The 18,925-nt window shown below is 47.2% G+C and overlaps 1 protein-coding gene across 5 annotated transcripts in view; it reads right to left on the reverse strand.

Moving 5' to 3' along the window:
• Positions 1–18,925, reverse strand: part of SRGAP2 (SLIT-ROBO Rho GTPase activating protein 2) — a 106,322-nt gene that overhangs the window by 60,624 nt on the left and 26,773 nt on the right. For all 5 annotated transcript variants that reach the window (XR_014575677.1, XM_083812758.1, XM_083812757.1 and 2 more), the window contains exons 3-4: positions 10,339–10,531; positions 1,314–1,476 (exon numbers count right to left, since the gene is read on the reverse strand). Coding sequence is in view for 4 of the 5 variants with exons in the window: in XM_083812758.1 (XP_083668884.1) it covers positions 1,314–1,476; positions 10,339–10,531 (356 nt within the window). In the remaining variant the exon portion in view is untranslated. The remainder of the gene's footprint in view (positions 1–1,313; positions 1,477–10,338; positions 10,532–18,925) is intronic.

The following is an 18,925-nucleotide window of genomic DNA, read 5'->3' on the forward strand; positions in this document are numbered from 1 at the left end:
CTGTTATAAATCATTTGCCGACACGCACAAACACCTGCTGTAAAAGAGCAAACACACGCTGTCCTCCAGGTACCACACAACGCAATGCTGCTCCTTCAAGTGCATCTTGACATGAAATTCCCTGTGCAGTCCCGAGCAGCGTTCCTTTACCAGCAGTCTGAACCGACTGCAACACACAGAATCTCTTTATCAGCCAAAGCAACACAGGGATGTTAAAAATACCTGAACGCTTTTTCCTCAACACATTTCAAAAGACTGTCAAAGCCCGGAGAAAAAAGCCAACGAGGCCTCCAATTACTGTCAAGGCTGCACCTAAAAGGATTTTAGTTTTGAAGTCACACACGCTACTCGTGTGACCAGTTCTTAATGCAACAGCAACAGAGACCAACCACCAAAGGCAGACAGACACACATGAAAGCAGCCTAGGAAATTTTAATCAGGACTGTTCCTCACCCACGTCTCTCAGAGGCCGTGTGATTTAGGATGAGTCCCACCCCGGCGCTCTTTAGGAAGCTGGAGTCATTTTGCAAGCCCTTTCCTTAAGCAGCACTACTGCAGAAATAACTCTCCGAGATCATGACACATTGCAAGGGGGTGGGCAGTGGGGGAAGAGAAACGGCTTTCCAAGTTTGAATCGCAATGTTTTTAACATGTTAACCAGCAGATGTTACAGCCATTGACAAATCTCTACAGAGACCAGGCATTACTGTTTAATAGGAGTTTCAAAGCTTCCATATCAGGTTTCCTCAACTGGAAGAACAGACTCTTAATAGAAAAATACCCGCCCACACTGTCCCACCTTTCTTTTTTTTTTTTTTTTCCAGGTGGAAATCAAGGGGAGAGAAAAGGGAAAATGCTAACAAAAGACACCTCAGCTGCATTTTCACCTTTTTCCAGAGAAGGACAATACATCCTTTTATTGTCTGGCATAGTAGAAATTCTCCCTAATTTTTCTTTTAACAGTAGTTTCTCCTCCACTTTGGATACAAATTTGTCTTTGGAAGGTTGTTATGGATCATAGAGTTGAAAACCTGGAAGATTTCTGTTTAAAGAAAGTCTCAAAGTGCACACAAATCTGTGAGCAGGCTAAGAGAAAAAACATTGCCTGAATTTAGACTAATCTCAATTGATCACCTTCAGGAAAATCCTAAAATACTAGGACAAGAAAACAATTAATCAAAGGTAAGTCGAGCACAGTTATCCACAAAGAGGAAAAAAACACGTTAGGTACAGATAACAATAAAGCCATCTGCCAGACGTAATATCTAACACTTTGCATTTTGGAAGGGCCAAACAAAGAATCCATCAGTTACCTTCTTGAAGAGGCGCCCAGAATCCTCGCTGACCTGGACAAAGCGCGGGATGATGTTGTTGAGATAGATATCGCTCAGGGTCGTGTGGTCCCTGCTCTCCCGCTTCACTTGATTTAACAGGAGGTTCCAGCAGTTCACTGGTGATAGCACGTTCTGGTCCTTCCTACAGAGGACGTAAAATAGAAACAAGAATTGGATGGCACTTCACCTCAGGCAGACAAAATGATTCTGTTAATGATGTTCTGTATCTACACACACCAGGAACAGAGCTGCAGTGCACACGGATTGCATGAGGGAGATGGGAGCAGAGAAAGGCTCTAAAATGGCATTGCACGTACCCAAAATACGCCCTCAATTACACACGGCCACAGGCTTTTAGCCCCCAACAAACAGATCGGGCAAGTGCAAGCTGCAAGGATGCCAAATGTAGACTCTAATTTTTTCTTTTGATTCCACGACTTTGAGCACAAATTGCAGGGCCTGACGATAGGTTGTGCAGTGCTGTCTCAAGCGTTTGTGCCTTAACCACAAGCAAAAGATTTCAAGCATGCAGTTAGCTAAATAGCATCTGCACAGGAAACAAAATGTTATGTCTCGTGTAAAACCAATTCTGCACAAGCAGCTGTATCTGTCCTGAGCAAAAGAGAAAGCACTATTGGTACGGCAAGCTTTATGCTCTCACCTTTGAACTTTCCCAACCTTATTATGGCCGATTCCCCTCTGCACCCTGCAAACAGGCACCACAAAGGGCAAAAGGGGAGACGAGAGGAACCTCGGCTTATTTGGATCAGCCAAACAAACACGGTAAATCATTTTATCTCCTGAAAGGAGCGAGCTGTTTCTTTAGCCACCATTTCATACTAGATAAAAGCAAGGACGTTGGCAGTGAGCGTTGCTGGTCCTCCCGCAGCAGCTTGGGGCTGGCGGATCTGGGAGCGCTGACTGTAACGTGCAATCCTCTCCAGATCTGCCTATCATTAGGTTACAGTACAGCAATACGGATTTCTAAAAGAGTAAGTCAAATCTCTGGTGGGAAGCCAAGGCTCATCTTGATTACTGGATGACATTCTACCAGATTTCTCTCCCCTTCAAAGAAAGGAGGTTCAATTTCCACTCAAAAAACGGCATATTCTGCGCTTGAAAGGACAGCAACCTCTCTGTAAGAAATGTCTGACATGGCAAAAACGTGAAAAATCTGGCAATGAACGTTTGCCATGGCTTTTCTCGTGACGTCAGTGTTTGCAGATGTAGTGTAATATGGGTAATTTTAGAGAAAGAAGAACAGTTTCAAAACAGCCGATCCTGATGCTTTATTTCTTTTCCTTGAAAATAAATTCATAAATCAATGAAAAGCTCAGGAAACAACTGCAGCTTGTCATCTGGACGTTTTCAAGGTTTGGAGTGAGCACGTGTATGTGTGTGTATATATGGGTAGTGGTAGAGGGTACAGGAAGGATTCTGGGCATTGGGTTCTGGTGTTTTGAATAAAAACATAAAAAATAAAATGTGAGAAGGCATAGATTTTATTTAGACAATATTTGCCTTTGTACTCCAATGTCCCGTATTGTGGATACTGCTGACACAGGCAAAACCAGATGGAACGATCAAAATGCAGAACTGCACAAGGCTGAAACTGCCAGATGTTAAGCTATATAAATCAAGCACTTGCCCACAGATCTCCTGCAATCAGTGTTTGCAGCATACTGTTTGTTTTGTTAATATGCCAGATAACTAATTAGTAATTGAAGACCAGGCTAAGAGAGCTGTGAATCTTCCAGCACCCACCACGCTGCAGCCAGAACCCCCAAGGGCGCACGCACGGAGCGGGAGGGGTCCGACTCCTGCTGGCACCCGGGGCAAAAGCTGCCACAACAGACGGTAACGTGCACTTAAGTTGTGTTGTTTTTTTATTATAATCTATTTTTTCAATTTAGGCGAGACCAGAAGCAACATCTGACTTTCCTCCAACAAAAAGGGGGCTGAAGGAGGAAAGGCATCCCTGGGAGGAGCTCCTCCGAGGAGCAGCACTGGCAGGAGGTGCGTGTGCCATCCGCAGAGCCACCACCTCCGCCAGCGGAGGAACCGATTCCGGCAGGAGACGGGAAGCGAGCTAAGATAGCATGTGAAGAGAAGTGTATAAAGGGCAGCATGAAGAGATGTTAAAAGCTGCTTGGTTTGCTCCTTTGCACCAATGCTCTACAAGTACCTTGCACACTGACTTTTTACCCTCGAAGCTGGAAGGGTCATAACCAATGTCAGTGACGCACTTACCGTAAGAAAGGTTGGGAACGGACCTTCGGCACACAGAGCTATGACTCCTGGCTAGCTGGTCTTGCTGTAGATGTTCGAAATCCTATTGCAATCCCCGAGCAGCCTGTTGCTGCCCCACCACTTCCTAAGAGCAGTGCAGCCCCCCAGCTCGCCTCTTTGCACTCCTCCTTGCAAAATGCCAGCCCAGAAGCACCCAGCTGCTTTGATCCCAGATATCCCCCGTGATGTTTTCTGTCTCATTATGCATTTTTGCTGCCCATACCACCAAAAGCACCTGAAAGACCCTGGATGCCTCCACTCACAGAGCCTTGCCTTGAGCAGTTTGGGGCCCTGAGCACACGGAGCAAGGGCTATGAGCGCAATAAGAGCACGCAAGGTTTGCACGTGAGCAGCCTGGTGAGAGTGCCCTGCTTTTCAAAGAAAAGCAAGGCATAAAATGGGAAACAGAAGAGATGCAATAGTTAACCGGACAATTCCCAGCTGTCCAAGCTGCCGCACCACAACACCCGAAGCTATTCTAGGGCAGCGCATAGCACGAATACCAAGAGCCCATGAAAAAGTATGGTGAGTAAAATTGCTGGTGTCTAATGGCGCCAGATAGGTTGTTGACACACTCCATGTGGTTAGACATGAAAGGCCATCTTGCAGGAAAGACCGATCCCAAAGCCCACATGATTCTAATTTGCGACTGGGATTGTCACCTTAAGGTCTGCGCAGTCAGTGCCGCACCCTAATCTCAACCTCATGCAACCACAGCTCTGTGCTCTCTCAAGTTTTTTCTTTTAAATTCCTTTAATTTCTTAGTGTCTCTCGGTTTCACTAACCCCTTCAATACTTTGTTAGAACAGTCTGCCTCGCTTTTGTACGGGTTTTCTATTGTTATTGCTCGGTTTTTACGGAAAGCGAGAAAAAACTCCCCTCCTTTAATGGCCAGTGACAATTTTCTTAGCCCTGGTGAAAAAAAAGACAAAGGAAGGCCTTAAGACAAGCTGCACAGAAACAAAACAGAAAAGGAAAGAGGCAGTTACTTACTTCCGAGCTTCCAAATAGCCTTAAAGACTGCACATACATTAACTGTTAAACCACCTCCGAAACGCAGCATTTTCTGGGGTGGAACATGGCAACAGTTTTCACAACACAGAGCAGAAGTTATACAACTGTTTACAACAGACCATTTTCTATCATAACCACAAGCAGATGGCAGAGAAGCAAATTGTGATTTTCATTAACCATTTCAATTCTCGGAGGAGCTGGCAAAATATATTCTGTTCCAGTTTCACATCGCCACAGAGAAGGAATGAAAAAGGGGAAAAAAAATTGCAGCAGTGAAGGCTGGGCGTAATTGAGAGCAAGCTCGATTTCCACAGCTTCTGCAGAATGTCTGGAGTCGGTGTTCTCGCTGACTTAGTGAATTCAGGGAGATACCCCGAGACTTTAGGGGCTGGCTCTGAACTTTCCCAAAACTGGGGATTTCACATGCAGAGCAACTGTTCGACTCCATGTTCCCCTCCAAGAAGAGGAGAAGGAAGATGCCAAGCTCCAGGTTTATTTCAAGCACTATTTATACTAGTTTAAAGATCGTGCGATGATAGCGAATGTCGAGAGTTTATTTAGGTTAGCCTAAATTACACCAGATCACAGCAATTGGGGGTGTTTGGGAACAGGAAGAGGAAGTTGTGCGCAGATTTTTAAGGAACCACAAAGTATGAAGCACTGTGGTTTTTCGAGTGTTATCTTGATCGAGTCCTGTGCAGCTTCCACTTCAAAGGTTTCAGTTGATCTCAAAAGATCAGAAGGGGAGATTGAGTCCAAGTATCTGAAACTTCTTAATTAAATTACTCATTCATACAAGGAACTCGGAGACCAGCAGAGATTTATCTGCTCTAAGGCAGGCAGGACAGAGTGACAAAAGCCAGGGACGTGTAATTGCGTATTGCAAGGTAAACCCCATTCAGGGCTACAGCACAAAATCTGTCTTAAGAAACAGCCTCCTCCTCTTCCCATACGAGATAGAGAAGAAAAAACCCACGCCCACAGACCGGGAATGGGAATGCTGCGTTTCCACGAGGAGCGCAGGATGAAGGGATGAGTCACAGGCAAATGAAGGAATTACGAATAGAGAGAAATGCCGAAATTAACATCGCCCCGTCACATCATCTGTGTGAAAAGCAAACTTCTCCAGCTGTTCTTCCTTCCAACGGAGGTTTTTTCGGCAAGTTTCATGGGGTCGCCGGGTGTTAGCACGCTCCAGCAGTGGACAAACAGCAGCGTGCAGGGTTTTGCAGTCAGACGAGGCACCAGAAGTCCCCAAGCAGGGCGAAGACATCGATAAGCTGTCCTTCTCCTGACATTTCCATCGTAGCACTACTGACAAGTGCCTCTCAGCAGCAGCACGACTCCAAAAAAGCCGCTTGTAACCCAGGGCCACCAACAACCTCTGCCCCAGAGTGAAACTTTAAACACTGCAATGGAGGGAAAGAGGGAGACGTCACCTCCTCAGGAAGCCGTGGGGCTTTACAGCCCACTGCTCCGGCCCTTGCTGTGACAAACACCACCACGGTCCTGCCCAGGGCTCGCTGCAGTTTGTGCTGGCGATGCATCCCGAGCTCCCCGGTTCAGTGAGGTCACTGAATGAATAATTCTTCACGTTCAGAAAAATCTTCCAAACCATGTTATTCGAAAGACTCAGAATAAACGTTCCAGACTTCATTCCATCAAAAGGAATCACAGGCCAAAATAGCCTATGAGGACATTTATCTATTACAACTCTAATAAAATTGCAAATGAAGTCCGCCTGATGCAAGTGCTTTTGCTGATAGCTCCCTCACAGCCTGCATAATCTCTCCGTTAAAGAAACCATTTCACTTTTGGAGAACTAAAGTTGAACTTCTCTGCAAAGTGCTGATGCGAACCGATGTTTGATTTCCCCTTAAAGTCGTCCTGACACTGCTCAGTGTTAACCATAAATTTTGAGAATCTGAAGCATGGGCATACACGCTGCTCCCTGCCCTTCTCTTCCCAAAGATTCCAGTTATGAACATCTGTTGTTTACAAGTGCTCAGCCTGAAGGTTGCCAGACTTATTCTGCATCTTCGACTTCAAGGCTAAGGCTGCCAGAAAGCCATCTGAGTTTCACGCTGGGATATCCTGGACACTCTGCTCTCCAGCTGACAATTGCTACTCTGATTTAAAACACGTCCTTGAAATAGCATCTTCTTCCCCCACCCTCTTTACATTTCACCCTCGGAAGGGCTCACCGAAGATCTTCTGGGGTTGTTATATTAACCGACACGTCAGAAGATGAGCGCCTTTAGAACAAAATGACATGACGTAAGAGCCTGGGGGGGCAGGTGGCAGGGGATCGCTGCTGGCAGGGACCCCCAGGTCCAGGAGGGAGATGCTCTCTGCCGACACGGATGCTCTCATCTAACTGCTCTGGAAGAGGCCTTCAGTTCATCAGATAGCTAAGGAGCGATGACTATGCCAAACTTTTGACCAACAAGCTCTTGTAACAATAGGAATTATAAGAATCGGGCTGTGGTATGCATTTTTCCCCTCTACCCTTTTATCTTGCATGAGGATATTTTCCAAGGGGTACTGAAGAAGCCTTACCAAATAAACGTTTTATTCTCTTTAAGTCTGTTCTAATTGAAAAAACATTTTTAAGAAAGAATAGGCAAAGCGAGGTCTAACAGCCATGGCAGAGCAGTTAAAAGCAAGTCAAACCTGGGATATATCCAACTGTCATCAACTCGTGTGTCACCTTGGCTAAACCAATCTGTTCCCCCTCTTCGAGGATATAAAATGAGAAAAACATACACCTACCTCTGTAAATCACGTTAAGATGCTTCAGTGAGACTAGCTTCAAACCGTGCAACGTGCGAGCACCCTTTAAGCCCACCGCTGGCTGCATGCAGCTTGCGTCTGAGACCCAGCCACCCAGATTTGAAACCTGACGTGGAAAACAGCCCCCTGAGCAGCTTGCCCTGTGATGTGGCCACGTGTAAGAAAAGTAAAACCCGTGCCATGCATTTGTCACACCTCACACTGCTCCTTCCTTTACGTGTGTGCTTTTACCCATGCATGCTGCAGGAAGCAGCACGATCCCATCTGCAGGGTCGGGCTGAAGCCCCTCGCCCTTGACAGCGCTGCCTTAAACGAGTGCATTCGGAGCAGCTCGGCAATTACATAATAGCTATCGAGTATGAAAGCACACGCAAATTACAGGGTTACTGCCTGACAAGTTTCCTCCTTGACAGCGTGTTATGAGATCTAAAAACTGCAAGTGACATGGTAAGCAGTCCCTGAATGATATGGTACTTTCCGACATAATTATCACGTTACCGAAAGAACATGCTATTACTGTGTATTTATAGGGTCACAGCCATGCAATTACAGAGTGGCCACCAGCCTGTGCACATCTCAAAGTCATATAATACCAGATCCCTAGGTGGAGAGATCTGATGGCTGGCTTTGATCAGATCGTCTTTTAGGGGTTTCCAGATTAGATTACAGCTTCAGCATCTACAGAAGAGATATCGGCCAAGTTACTCCTCACTGTTGAGACAGGGCAGTGTTTGGGATGGGTAACTATCATTGGAATTGCTTCCTTACTGATCCCTGTGGTATTCTGACATATTTCTGAATGTTAAAGCCCTCTGAAGGAAGTGCCCAAGCAAGCAGTAGATGGAGCTGCCCAGGGCAGCTTTACAACTGCTCCACTGCTGTGACAAACTCTGCCCGCAGACCCACCGGCCGTACAAAGCTGGGTTTTCTTCCCCTCCTTCCAGCTCTTAACCAAATGAACATATTGGAGAACTGGGACTCAAACCTTGCAGGGTAACGTATTCCCCAAGTGAGCCGCTTTCCTGCTAGGAGCCATCTGCTGCTAACGCAAGCAAAATCAGAAGAGCGAGCCCTGCCAGTGCCATGCAAAGCAAAGCGGAACGATGCTCAGGAACAGGTTCCAGAACATTTTGGGCAGTGCCCTGGACTTGACCAGGACAGCACAGACATCTAATTCAGAAAAACAGTTGAAAGCTTTACGTGGTGATAATAAAATCACCTGTCCAATTCAGGCTGCACCCAATAGCTAGAATATTTGAGGACAAACGGATCAAAAAACAGGGCCAGGGTTCAGTGAGGAAACTGCATTAGAAAAAAATGTCTTTTAAATCTGCAATACCACTGCCAGCATATTTAATTAATGTGAAGCATGACACCACGTAGCATTCTGCTCCGCTATGGTAACAGCTTCCATATTAAAAATTCAGTCTCAACCTCAAAATAGGAAGGAAACTTCATACGCCTTTCCCAACACTACAAACTGAACACAAAAGCGTTTCTGCTGGGATGTTTCATATCGTGTAATAGAAATGAAATCACCACAGCAAAATAAACTGAAAAGGATAATGTGGTGGAAAATCACAGTTCGGGACATTATTTATTTAGTGCCACCCTAAAAGTTTGTGCAGAGTATGCACAGCTTATAGTTGTAAGACCAGTTTCGCTGTAAAGGAGGAGACAAATAGCTCAGACAATTACTTTCTGTAGGTATGCAGAATAACTCTGCTCCGCTTCTCAGAGAGCTGCACTTAGGAGTCATGCTTTCCAGGCAGCTTAGCACAATGTGCATTTTAAATGAGAACTAAAGCAAATGGCACCAAAGCTGTACAGCAAGGAAACTAAAATGGTGCCTTCTTGATGGTTTTCTCAAAAAGGGGTTTAGCTGAAAGGGAGATCTGGTCTTCCCTGCCCCACCGAACATCACAGCCCTCCAGACACCACTGCAGAGATACAGGCACGTCCCCACCGGGACGCTGCGCTCTGGGTGGAGGCAGATGAGACGGATCCTGCCAGAGGACAGACCCATCCACCCGGAGCTGAGCTGATTCACATCCTGGGGCTGCTCGCATTATTCCCCAGCTGCTACCCAAGGAGGGAGCCCAGCGAGCCCCAAAGCTGGTGGCTTGCTGCTGCCCCGTAGCACCCCACAGCCCTAAACCCCATTCACCAGGACAGGCACGAGGCTGTACTAGAACAGGAGACGTGATTCCATGGAACCACATCCGACGGGCATTACTCACCCCAGCCCAAATAGCTACGTGGGGAACAACCAAAGCAATACTGCCAGACCTACCTGTACGTAATGCTTCCAGCAGGTGAGGCAACTGATTGCCAAGGAAGGTACCTTCAGATTGTCATCAAGTCCCATCCAGGCATCCTCCTCCCACCTCCCCAAATGGCACAGCTTTATTTGAAAGCATTATTGGCCTTATTTCTCTACTGTTTTAAAGTGACATTCTTTTAAATCCTACACTAAGTATGTGCAGGATATTAAAAACAGAGTGCTGCTATGGCGAATTGCAACATGTAACAGATCAGAAACACTTGAAAATCAGAACAAAGCCCCTGACTCTGAAGGAAATTCTGGTTTTGTCCATCAAATTTGGTGTACAACTTTGCCCACCTTCCCAAGAAAATTACGCCTTTTAGATTGTGCCAATTTTTACCATTCTATCCCCTATGGACAACATATGACCTACTAGGAATTGCTGAAATGAACCCTGCAACCAGGCTAGGCAGAAATGTGAAATGGGTTGTGTGTTTATAATGAACTTGGGAAACACTTTCTTCTGACATTCACAATGGTGCCGATACCTACATTTGCTGTATCAGCTCTCTTTTTGCATTCCTACACTAGCAACCACATATGCGAGAAAAAAAGGACAAAAACAGAAGGCAAATACTCTACTTGAATTGCTGGTCTTTGGTGCTCCTAGTTTTAGCCAGGAATCTCTCAGCCAACTTCTCCAAATTCCTTGAGTAATCCATCTCAATCTCTGCCTTCTTGCGGAAGAAATCCTGCAAGTCCTGCAGTAACTGGACCCGAAGCTCACACTGTTGGTCGAGGCATTTCAGCTGCTCTACCAATTGGGCACGGATCTCTGTAACAAACAAAAGCACTACAGATTAAACAAAATCCCATTAGAGAAAACACCATAAAAATTCTCCAGTAAAATACGGTTAAAAATATGCTCCCTCTTTAGTAATACGTCAGCAAAGCTCCGTTATGATTAACTATATCCACAGACAGAAAATGATTGCAATTGCAGCTCGGATGCACCGGTCACAGGAAAGCCATCCAGCAACCTGCACTGCGGTGCGCCCATCTACAAGCAGAGCTTTACTGCTGAAGAGTGAATCGGTTACAAGTGTCAAGTGCATTTTTGGCATTAAGAAGAAGTGGTCACTGCCTAAAAATGTACTGAATCTCAGTCTGGAAAAAGGACCGAATGCTGCAATCCCCCACGTCAGCCCAGAAAAATCACTTCAGGGAATTTCGATCAAATTCCTTTGCAGACTCCTCTTGATGCAGAAACAAGATGCTGTGCGTACGGGGGCACTCCCCGAAGGCACCAGTTTGGGATTATTCAGTTAGTTACCGAGTCTCCAGCTGCGCAGCTCTCATCATAAGCCAGGCCATGAAACCAGACAGACACCCCTTTGGAGAGCCAACGTGATAGCACTTCCCGCTGGGGAATTACCGCCGGGAAGGCTATTCTGCTTTTAAAAGATCTCCAAGTAACATATTTCTGGCTAAAGGACCCACAAAGCAGAAACAGATCCAAGTGTTAGTACTATTATACGTAATTGTTACTGAAGACTGCTTTTGTATTTGCACTGTATTTTATCAGCTGTTTTGAAAACATTTTACAACCACGGAGGTTTCTCACGTTGGCCAGTTAGGACAGGCTGTTAGTTTCCTTATCTCACTGATTTGGGATTGAGGGACAACAGTGAAACGATTTCCTCACGGTCAAACAGGGCAACAAAACACAGCAGAAATGCATCAGTCCCTTACCCTAAAAACATGGAAATGTTCAGTGTTGCAGCTAGGAGAGGTTATTTCATAGGCAATAAACTCAACAGGAAAATAATAAGGTATGCACTTTCATCTAAAGATCTTTGAGCAGCTAGAAACGCCTACTACCGCTGGAGAGCTACTGCTGCTCTGCCCAAGGCGTCTCCCAGCTGTGCTGCTCCAAGCGGAATTCGGTCAGCAGGGAAGAAACCGGAGCTCGTGGCACTCGGGTGCACAGCGTTGTCCACGGCCGTGCATCCCAACTGCACGCCCGGCTTTGACCACCACCACAACTGAAGATGGGGAAGTATCATTTTCCAAACGCAACTTTTTAATCAACGACTCCATTGCTAATCCCCGAAACACGCAATGACAGAGGCAGCTTGGCATCCTCGGGATGCCCGTCCCTTTGCCCAACTAAAACCACGTTGACCTCTGAGCACTCTTCTCTTCGCCTCGGATCGTGCTCACATCTGCAGGACCAAACAGCTTCAGGGGGTTGAGGATCTTTAACAAAGGAAGCGTGCACCTTTATTTTAGGGACTCAAAAACCCCAACCACGTGTATACAATGATGGCTGCTAGGCAGACCGGCCAACAAAAACAGTCTGCAGGAACATGGGTTTCTCAAGCCTGAAGGTGACCTTTATGAGCACTTCAACCCGTGCAGACCACTTCTCCTTTAGCGCCCTACCTGCGGCCACGTGCAGCCCCCACAGCACGGAGCAAACACAGGTGGCAAAGCCTTCACAACAAATCCGAGCGGCCAAAACCGCCACGGGTGGGCAGAGCTCGCCAACTCCAATTCCTTTCCTGCGAGAGAATTTTAGAGAACAGGAAACTTCTGTCCCCTCATCAGGAAATACAACTAGGGGCGAACACACGAGCCCGAGCTGTCCGCATACTTCTTTAATGAAAACCACTTCGGCACATTCATTTCTCCCGGGGAAGGGAAGCGCCAGCGCCACTTCCCCCTCCTGCGCGGGCGGCTGCGACATGGGGACGTGGGCTCGCTCCTGGAGCCAGGGGGAATCCTTGGCCCCACGGTGCCTGATCCCAGCGGCGTGCGAGGAACCTGCATGGGAGCGTGGGGGGCAAAGGCTGCAGCACCCAGCTCCCGGTGGGTTTGTCGCCCAGTTCTGGCTAGCAGAAGTAATTCGGGACTAACAGGGGCTGGGAGGGGCACAGGGAAAGAACAAAGACTTACGTGCATTAGATCTGCTAGCACTTACTTAAAAAGCTTGCTGCCCGATGCTGAACATACGCTGTATGCATACAGACACACGACCACGGCCGTGCCACCCCTCTGGCTGCTGCTGGCCCCCGGCCGCCCCCAGCCCTGCAGGGCGGGGGACCAAAGCCTGACCACGAGGGAGACCCAGCCCCGACTCAAACAGAACGACCAACCCTCGTCAGACCTTTCTGCCCCGTCCCAGAAGCCAGCTACCAGCAGAAAAAGCACAGCTTCCCAGACACCAGTAGCTCTCGAAGCCCGCCAGGTCAGCAGAGCACACGTGCCGTAGTATTAAAATCAAGTCCCTGGCTCTCAGGGCGCAATATTTCACGCACGGCTTTGCTGCTAAAGAGCAGCAAGAACTAGTAACCTTTTCCTTTAGGAAAAAATGTGATATCAGCACTTTCTCGTCATAAATAAACTCACTGTTGGTTTTTTTTTTTTTTTGAGGGAAACAGCAGCAGCTGATTGGGCTCCCCGGGGAACAATGCGCGATTCAGCTCCAGCGCATCGCAGCCCCTGGTGCCGCGCGGGGAAGGGCAACCTTGCTCATCTTTCACACACACACCACGCAGGACCTCGCCGCAAAATAAAATCAAGAATGCAGGAATTTCCTGAGGCTTACTGGGCTTTCTCGAGTACACAGTGCCTGCTTGTTTTCCCGCTGCTTACACAAGCAGAAGATGTTTTTTTCAGACCCGCTCCGGGAACGCAGCGAGGCGCAGAGTGGGGCCGGGCGCTGCAAGCCGCGCATCGCCCCTTGCGCTGCGCCTTTACACGTCTGCAGTCACAAAAACCACTCCGATTTTGAATTCACTGCTCCTCCGTCTTTTAATTTACCTGGGCTACGAGGTTAACAGCCGCTTTAAACCACCGCAAAGCCTTCCACCTTCGCTAGAGCTCGCAGGCCTTGGGATCACTCAATCCCACCCGCGGCGAACACTCGAGCCCCGGAGCGGGGGGCTGAGGCTGCGCGGCTGCTGCCAGCTCTGCGGGCCGGGAGGCGAACGAGCACGTTCAATTCAAGGCCAAGAAGCCTGCAGAAGAACTGGGATTAAACGTCAGGTATTATTCTCACAGTAAACCTTGCTCTGTATCACAGAGCCCTTGCTATCGTATTTCAAGCCCACGTGCCTGACAAGGACAGAATTAAGACATCCCTAGCAGCAGCAGCAAAGTTTTCCATCCACTTAAAACAAACGCGTTTATTCACTTCCAGCATCAGATCATAAAGTCACCTAGGTCACGGAAGGACGGAGTATAGTATAATCTGAGACAATTGCGTATTTTATTTCTGTAATCCTTTTTGCAATTAGCTTTCCAACATTCCCCGTAGCATTCAGCAGGCATGTCTAGTTATTAATGAATTTTTTGGTAAGAAATATCTTCTACCTTCTGTATTTTAGGAACGTTTGTCATTCTCAATATTTATAACCTATTTCACTTTTATTTTTCCTCATTTTAAACAACACAGCTTATGAAGTATTGACAGGCACAAGTGATACTGCATTATCATTAAGGTAATTGTCCCCGAATTAAATTAGAGGAGCTATTGCTTAAATGGTTCCTCTAATACTTTCATGCAAAGGTCATCACCGCTAGTTTTCCATCACAGACGCTACATCTCCTTGGGACTTTTACAATACTAAGGCTACAGCCAACAACAGTCAAAAGACTGAACTCGATACCGAATAAAATGCAGACCCCATTGCTATTGTGCCGTGTACACAGAGAAACATTAGCTTCCAACAGTTCCTTTGCTCCTTAAAAACGATGAAAACAGCTGCAAAGTCTGCAGAAGGTAAAATTAGTTCTTGGCCTCTTATACGCACGCTATGGATGACGAGGGAGAACAGGGAAACCAAGACCAAAGATCTCTCTGGTGAGTCGGAGCCCCCACCACAGCGGGTACCAGGAGACGGCACGAGAAGCCCGAGCTGCTGCGCAGGACCTCCTCACAGCTCCGCGCACCCGTGCGGCAGCTTTCTCAGGACGCCCCCACCCCGCTCCCAAACACCCGGCTGCTGAGGAAGGTGACGGCCTTGGGAAAGGAGTGGGATGACAACGAAGCGGACCGAGCCACCCCCAGCTCCCGCCCAGCTTAAAAGAGATCCTCTCGCCCACACAGCTCCCAGCCTCGCCGCGCTCTCCCCTCGGCTTGGCGGTGCCCTGGGACGGCCCTGGGGGACCCGTCCTCCTCCTGGCTTCGTGCAAACCGAGGACAGGCAGGAGGCACGGCAACGTCGAGGCACAGCAGAACCAGGCACGAGCAGGGCGGTGGGAGGCAGCAGGCTCGGGGCCTGAAGGTGCAGCTCCGTGCAGAAGCAGCGCTTACACAGAACTGCAAGTCACCGAGCATCAGACCCCCAGCTCGGCTCTGATCTCAGCCTCCTCAGCAGCACGTGGAAGACGAAGCAGTCCGAAACGAACAAAATCTCCACTTCATACAGAAGACTGGAGCAGTGATTTTAGACCTGATGCCTCGTCTGCAACAAGTTGCTTATATTCCTGTCTCCCGAAATCAGAAGTTTAGGCTAAGAGCAAAACACAGCTCAGTTTGAAATCAGGCCTCCACTTGGTTTCAAAAATCAAAAAGCAACCAACACTACACCTTTGAATAAAAGTTACAACCATCTAAATATACAAATAAGGTTCAGAAAATGCCTTGGAGTACGTATTTTGAAATGTTCCCAGAACACTACTCATTGCTAAGAGTCGTTCACATTTCCCCTACACCAAGAAAAGTTGCAGTCCAAAACCAAACAACTTCATAGCTTTGTGAAAACGGTCTCAATTACTTTTTATTTTATTTGATTATACGTATTGCTGTGACAAACGACGGCCTGAGCAATCCTGGCTATGGCTAGGAGGCTTAGAGATTTAGAAAAGCCTTTATGCTGTAACAGGGAGAATGTCACGGAAAGAACTGCTTTGCTAGCAGAAAGCTGTTGATCACCACAGACTTAAAAGTCTCCCTGGTAATCTAAGAACTCGCCTTTGAAGTGAAAACGATAAGAGGAGGAAATACAGTCTTTTGTTTAAGACCAGAGCCGGGAGGGAGATTTAGGCTCAGGTTCATAATCCTGTCAAAAACTGCACGCGCTGGAAAAAGGTAAATTTCCCTTTAAAAATGTGATACTCATTACCCATCGGAGAAATATTAACATTGGGTAATTCACATTATAACTGTAGAGGGATTCTTGTCAAATAGATATAAACATAATTATAGGCATTAGTCACTGAAATTCCTTCTAATATAGGTTGTGGTAAAATCGCTCTGAGGTGTAAGATGAGCGCTTGAAGCTTCGCGTGTGTGAAGGAAAAGAAGAGGGTACAAGACATGCCAAAAAGCAAAAAGTAAGGCTAATTTTTAGTCTCAGTAAACTACCAAGGACACTCATCTTTTATTTGCATACCTACATCCTAACATTTGCATCACTAATTACTTGGGCCTGCTCGACTTCCTAGGCACGACAAAAGAGTCACTGAGGGGAGGGAGGCAGCTGGCGCTCGCTGTGTTCAATCCGGTTGTGTAACACCTCAATCACAATGGTGGCTTGGAAATTTTATAGTTTTAAACGCTCCTCAACTAGAACCCCATTGAACGCAGCAAACCTATGTATCTGTTTTCCATACCTGTACAAGAGAACCACTCATCTGCAATTCACAGACTGCAAGCTGATGCAAGGCTTCAGGTCTACGAAGCTTTAAATCAAATGCCCAAAATTAAGCAATTAAAAATGTTGACTAAGTTACCAAGACATTTAATCCACGAAGAATTCAAATTAAATATTTAGATTTTTTGTCTACTGGAAGGGCCATGAAAGCCTCTTTTGCTGTTATCAAAACACAGTCCACGCTGTTGACTTTTCAGGGAGGATGTTTAAAAACAGGATCCAGATTAAATTACCCAGGGCAGGGATTTGCTGCCCTGATTTCAACTCCAGAGCGTGGATATCTCCTCCTGCGGGCAAGCACGACCAAAGTCCTCCTCCCTGTGCCTAACCCCTGCTGTGCATAAAAACCCTGGTAAGCGTAACGTGGCCGAGTACATCAGGTCTGTTACGTTTTTAGGTCCTACAACCATTTATTCCAAACAGATAAAAGTTAATCAGTAGTTTTCAAATGAGTACAAAACAAAAGTGCAGACTGCAAGGAGCAGGAGCCTTACCACGACTTCTGTCTGCAGGAAGTTTCACAGCTATTTTAGGATCCTCTGTACTCAGTTAAAGGTCTCCCCCTGATGACATCAAGCCACAAGAAGCCTCGGACAAACCTCTGCTTATACTTTCTAAATGCTGGATAAAATATTAGAGACGAGTAGCAAAACTACTCTTTACTGCTAATTTTCAGCTTAGATTTATAATATAAAAAGAATAAGGGTCATTTTGACACGTAGACCATTCGCATAAGCAAACCAGCACTCGCACGCACACCAGTTCACGTCCTCGGTACTCAGAAAATAATTCCTGCTGACGAACTCCTCGTAGCCTCCAGCACCGAGCATCCCAAGCCCTCGTGCTCCAGGAACAGAAATTGCTTTGGGCCCATGAAGCAGCTTGAAATAACACGTTCTTCAAACAACTTTTTAATAGTTATTTGAACAGCTTCCTCTCCTGCACGGTGCTGAATCCAACGCTGCATAGACGGCCAAAGATTCGGAGAACAGTTTTAAAGCACACACAAAAACCCCTTACATTAAATACTCCCTCCTTTTCTGGCCCAAGCAAACCAGTCTCGTTGAAGCACTGTGCTCTCAGATATTTTTCATCCGATTCTCCTACTGACCACTCAAACCTTTCTCCCAGAATTTATCACAGAAAGAGGAGATACTTTCCTGAAAGGCCGGTGCGTTAACTACACAGAAAGGCAGCTAACAGTGCAAGGAGCCTGGGTGTGTGCTCCCCAAAACAGCAAGTCAGCACAAGGGAACAAAGGCAGCGAGGAATAAAACAAAGTGCTTGCTGAAAAACATTTTCAACCCAAGATACTCCCCACGTCTCACGAAACCAAGGCTGGCCACTGCTGAAAGCCAGCGCCTGGACCCGTTCTGCCCGGGGAGAGGGCAGCGGCGGGGATTTCCACGGGGCGTTGCACGAGGCGCTGACGCAGAGGAAGCGATGCTGAGCTGCTCCTGGCTCCCGAAACCCCATCCCCGCCTTCAGCCCTCCCTGCCACCGGCCTGCACCACTGGAGGAATCGCCCTCGATCGCGGCCGGGCAATAAATCAGCCTGCTGTCCGATGTTGGAGGGAACTGGGGCTCGAGAAAATGTTTTTTAAAGTGACAGAGGTTTTTATCAACGGCTTGCACAGATCTATCAGAGCCACAATTAAATTCTGCTTTGCTCAGTTGTCGGCAGGAACCAGAATAATTGCATCAGAGACTTCGGATCTTCATCAAGGTGGCTTAGGGGCAGAGGGCTCCCAAGGGCACGGGCTCCCCCGGAGCAGCACAGCATCCCTGCTGGAGTGCAGGGCTGCACACGGCGGCTTCCTTCCTTTCATCTGCTCAATAAACCACCCCGCTCCTTCAAGATGTGTTTCCAATAAGCACGGGCAGGGTAGAGCAACACTGGAAATAATTAAAGTTGGCTGAAGGTCTCAAAGCCCAAAGACGGACTGATTTATTTGAAAATCTCACAGTCCAGAAGCCATCACGGGAGCATTCTGCATCGACCCAGGTTGTACAAAATATGATAGGATGCCACTTCGCCCACCCCTGGGATGATCTGAGAATTTTGTAACACCTACACCGCTAACATCAGTGCCAAGAGACAAGTTTTCCCACTCCTGCCCTGTTCCCAATAAGAATAATGCCTAAAAGCTGTGCATCTTCCCAGGGCATGGGGGGGGGGGGGGGGAATTCTCTCTACAATCCTGTGTTTGACAACGTTGGCAAGTGCTCAGTCCAGCATCGAAAGCAGATTTCATGCTTTGACAGGTTTACTTCAGCAAGCCGTTATTCTGCGTCTTGCAACCATTTAAACCAGGCGTGCTTTCTGTGCATGCATCATGGCGTACGGCTTAGGTCATATCAGTTCTCAGCCCAGAACTTCATTTCAGTGCCTACTGATATAATCACTGCAGGGGCAAAACAAAACAAGACACACTAAATATACAGTATATTTTCAAGAAAGCTGCAGGTCCGGGGAAGGCTCAGGAGCAACAGCCCTCCTGGGCTTCCCCATGGAAGCATCACAGTGCAAGAACTAATCAGGCCGACCAGAAAGTGTGGGAAATTCA

This window comes from Anser anser (assembly GCF_964211835.1).
Source record: "Anser anser genome assembly, chromosome: 27".
Lineage (NCBI taxonomy): Eukaryota > Metazoa > Chordata > Aves > Anseriformes > Anatidae > Anser > Anser anser.